This window comes from Acyrthosiphon pisum, chromosome X, assembly GCF_005508785.2.
Source record: "Acyrthosiphon pisum isolate AL4f chromosome X, pea_aphid_22Mar2018_4r6ur, whole genome shotgun sequence".
NCBI lineage: Eukaryota > Metazoa > Arthropoda > Insecta > Hemiptera > Aphididae > Acyrthosiphon > Acyrthosiphon pisum.
Genome location: NC_042493.1, coordinates 29,353,119 through 29,358,235, shown reverse-complemented (window position 1 = coordinate 29,358,235; position 5,117 = coordinate 29,353,119). Strand labels below are relative to the sequence as shown.

Sequence of the window (5,117 nt, the reverse complement as noted above, 5' to 3'; positions counted from 1 at the left end):
CGCAAACACTTTGTACTATACTATATTCAAATAACAAATTATATATACGTAAGCTAAAGGTATAGGTATAACTGTATAAGTCTGATGACTCTGATGTCATGACCAATTATATTAAACATTTTATAAGTTTAAATATTATTTGGTATATCTAATTTTGTAATATAATTATAATTTATAGCGCCAATTATGTTCGGTTGTTACCAGCTAACCTGTACATAAAATAATATTTAAATATAGTCAAACTGTATAACATTAATCATTATATATATACCTTATACATTTTAGAAATGTACTTATATTTACCTAATAGTATGTACTTAAATACTTAAGTGAATAATAATAGTTCAAAGTTTTCGCGTTCTGAAATAAAATTTTTTACCAAATCGTAAAAAGTGTCCGCGTTAGATATGCATTTTAAAGAACGTACCATATAAAAAAAGACCGTTTACCATTTTAAGTGAAACCCAAAGTTAATTGTTATTCTTTAGTGAGCTAATACTTAAATTTGATATAACTACCATTAAAGTTGTACTCTTAAAAGTACAAAAATTATAAAAATATTATTTATTGGTAAATTTAAATTTTTAAAATAACTAACATAAATAAATAGCTTTAAAAATGTTCCTTGAATGAAATTATTCTACTATCTAGGTATTTGAAAAATACGAACTCTCAGAATGAATGATTATACACCTATTTAAAATTATGAATTTTTTAATTATACAGTGAAACTTCATAGTACTAAGCATTATGGGCAACAAAATAATTGTATTATAGAGAATTAAGATAAAATAGCATTAAATACATTTTTTACTAATTTGGTTTGGGTCCCAAAATGTATTAAATAGAAGTTCGTTATATCAAAGATTCATTGTGTTATAATTTCTTCTTAAATACCTATAACTATCCAAACTTAAACAATTTTAAATTTTAAAATATGCTTTTAAAACTAAAAAATTACCATTTATGCACTATACTACACTACTATACTTTTTGATATTTTTTTGTTATGTCATGGAACATTGGAACTAATTTATAGCTTACTTAGTAATAGGTACCTATATCTGGTAACCCACAAACACATACAAATGCAACGCTTTCTGAGTCTATATTTATGTTTTATACCTAAAGCCTACAAAACATTTTTACTTCATATTTATTATTAAAATGTATAATATAGTAGACGTATCACATATGCGCATAAAACAATTTTATAGTTAAATTTACTATAATTAATTTACATAATATATATTATATTTCAAGAGCGTCAGTGTATATCATATTAGGAACCTATATTATGGAGTGTGATTGCAATATTTTCAAAACAACCTGTACTTACACCAACGTTTTATTTTTTAGTTCAATCTCGATGAAGAAGCTGGTAAAAGACAAATTTATCACCGTTATTGTATGGAACGAGCTGCAGCACATGTTGCACACGTTTTTACCACAGTATCTGATATTACCGGAAAAGAATCCGAGTACTTACTCTCCCGGAAGCCTGATATTATAACTCCCAATGGGTTAAACGTTGTCAAATTTTCAGCATTACATGAATTTCAAAATCTTCATTCGCTATCCAAAGAGAAGATTCACGATTTTGTCCGCGGCCATTTCCATGGGTAACCTATTATAAAAATAATACCTATATTTATTATCTATCATTAATATAAACTATAAATAGTAGTGTATTTTCTAAATATATATTGTTAATGTTGAACCTGAGATAATATCATAAGAACAATAATAATTAATAATATTACAAAAATGTTAGTACCTATACATTAGCAGTTGGGGTGTGAAATAATTGAGGAAGGGTTGCCTTACATCTCTGATGAATTATTCAATTAGGAAATTACAATATGTATTAAAAATTACATCGCGTTCAAAAAAATTCATCGAAATTTATTGCTGTAATTTCCTACGATGAAACAAATTTATTAGAAAATCAAAAAATGTTTTGATAAAATAACCAATTAAATCTGTAAATTTGATAGACGATATAAATACTAAATAAAATACGACTACCTACCTACTTGAAACTTTAGGAGCATTTCCACTGATCGATAGCGATTTATAGGTAATGTTTTTTCCCAAACATTATTGTAACTACGTCCATTTGATGAATTTTTTTTTTGGAATGCTTAACACGATGCTTTCCAAGATACAAATATATTTCAAGTACACACTTTGCCAACACTGAACTTATATAGAATTTTTCAATTGGATTTTGAAGTTAATGTCCATTTTTAAACTTATTTCTAGTAATATTACAAAAAAAAATGTAATATAATAAAAATACACATATATTGTACTAAAACAACAAGTGATATAATCTGGATTCTAAATAGAACGATTCACAAATTGATCTTGTTTTCTGAAGAACCGTTTTGGGAAATTTCAGGGAATTTTTAGATCAAAATTAATTTTTTTTGAAAGGCATTTTTAGAGCTTTCAGGTTATAAAATATAAATGCATTTTTGAAACGGCATTTTCTAAAATTTTAAAGGGTATTTAAATCCAGGCTCTAATTATTATAATTGAATATAGATATAATATGTTTGACTTACATAGAAATTAAATTAAAGCTTTATATTTACCTATGACTCGTATTTTGTTATAAATTTACACTATAATATTAAATGATTAACACGTTATACTAGATATATAGACACATAATTATAACTATGATATTTAGCTTTGAAAAAATTAGTAATATCTTGGGTCTTGGGCTGTAAATTAAGTGCATTAAAAAGTAAAAACCCTTTATAAATGCACTAAAATTCTTATAAATACTCTAAGATCTCAAAAATCTAGTATAAAATGCACTATTGAACTATAATTATTATAAATTTATAAATTATAAGTATACTAAAAATATAAAAATCTATCGAATGTAAAATCTTTTAAATTAAAGATATTTTTATTATAAATTAAGTAGGTGTGGTGTGCGTATACAAAACATGTAAAATATTTATAAGACAAAAATTTAAAAATAATTCATATTATAAAGTGTGTGAAAAGTTTCAACTGACGAAAAAACTTAAAAATGAAAAGAAAGTTTCAAAATGTAAATTATTAGTAAAAAGTTCAAACTTTGTGTTAAACTAAAAACAAAAAATTTGTTTACAAATTCACTGCACGACTAATAACTATTAAAGTATTAGATAATAACAAATTTGGATTACTGGGGACTTGGATTTACGTGTAACCACCACCGTGGGCTTAACCAACAAATAAATAAATAATTTAATCGCCATTTTCATTCGAGATTTTATATGTTTGGTTTTCATATGCTAAATACACCGATTTTTCTTTATAATAGACATTATAATTTTGATCTGGAGAAGACGTTATATTTCTTTACTGCTGGAAGATATGAATTTTCTAACAAAGGAGCAGACATATTTATCGAAGCATTAGCTCGTTTAAATCACTATTTGAAAGTAAGTTAATAAACAATAGTCGGTATATCACTGATCTTATTTAACCAATGAGAAACAAAAAATGATTTTCAATTACAGAATGCCAATTCCGATATGACTGTCGTTGCCTTCCTTATATTCCCCGCACGAACGGATAACTTCAACGTGGAAAGTCTCCGTGGTCATGCAGTTACCAAAAGCTTACGAGACACCATACTAGAAATACAAACCAAAGTCGGCCGAAGGATTTACGAAATTTGTTTAAGGTTAGTGTCAATAACGATATCATTTATGCGCGAAATACAATATAATATTATAATGCTAACTCATATAATGTTGTGTACGGACTTGTTTTACAGGGGACGAATGCCTGTCGAAGAAGAGTTGTTGAACAAAGAAGACACCGTCAGGTTGAAACGGTGTCTGTACGCTTTACAGAGAGACGACTTGCCACCGGTAACCACTCATAACGTAGTAAATGATTGGTGCGATCCCGTACTGAACACGATACGGAGATGTAAGCTGTTCAACACCACAGCCGACAAAGTTAAAGTAAGCTGATGATATAGGATACTTGATGACTGATGTAATACGTATACTGTTTTTCGTATACCTAGGTATATATTACAATTATGTTCCAATCAAATTTGTTGAAAGTATACTACCTACTATGCACAGTTTTTTTTAAAATTATTTCAATAAAAAAGTTTATAGGGCACCACAAAAAAATGGTCTTCTACTAAAAAAATAAATGTTTAGGTAGGTAGGTAGGTACTTATACATTTACTTATAAATAAATATAGCAAATATATTTACCTACTTATATAAATTATCGAAGAATCGTACAATTTTCGCCAGTGAAAAATAATTATTCCGTACCAAAAATATAATATATTATTTGGTTTTCAATAACATGAATCATGAATCACCACTACAAAATCAATTTTTTTTGTAATCACTGTACCCTGAAGTAGGTAAACCTTAAATTATCGGAAATTGAACGGAGGTGATAACACTATTGTATAATGTATATGTATAATAAACAACCCAATTTTAAAATGGCTTAATAATTTTAAAGAACATTTTAAAAACCACTACAACACAAGAATTATTATACCTATATATAGTGACTAGAAATAATGTTTATTTAAAATAATGTAGTTACAATTCATACCTAGTAAATTATATTCTTAAATATTAAATTAATTTTCTAATAATATTAATTGATATTTTATTTTTTTAATATACAATTTGTGTAAAATAATTTTATACCATGTGTACCTCTTTATAGGGGAGAGCGGAGTTAGTTGTTACAGGGGCAAGTTGTTACATTGGGGGATATCTTGATAACCAATTATGGTAACACTGTGGAAACTCAGAAACAAATTCTATTATCATTACCCCCATAAACTTTGGTAATAAATATCAGTATAAATAAACGGTATCAAGAATAATCTTCAGTTTTCTGTTTTTTGATATCAAAAGTACATTTTTTTCATGATTTTCTTTTGTAATTACAACCCACCTCAATGGAAACTAAGATTATTTCGATACTCAAAATTTGTTTATTATATAGTACTACACCAAATTCTAGTAATATAATTCAATAGTAAATTTTTATTTGACAAAAATTATTTGTTTAAGAAAAAAAAATCACAGGGGGAAAGTTGTTACGGTCCGGTTAATTATATG

General features: G+C 26.5%; 1 protein-coding gene across 1 annotated transcript in view; it reads left to right on the top strand.

Moving 5' to 3' along the window:
• Window positions 1–1,359: 1,359 nt before the first annotated feature.
• LOC100166026 (glycogen [starch] synthase) overlaps window positions 1,360–5,117 on the top strand; it is a gene marked incomplete at its 5' end in the record, with an annotated part of 8,216 nt that continues 4,458 nt past the window's right edge. Inside the window, 4 exon segments of the mRNA XM_029485356.1 lie at window positions 1,360–1,622; window positions 3,326–3,446; window positions 3,525–3,691; window positions 3,785–3,977. Of these exon segments, the coding sequence (XP_029341216.1) occupies window positions 1,360–1,622; window positions 3,326–3,446; window positions 3,525–3,691; window positions 3,785–3,977 (744 nt within the window).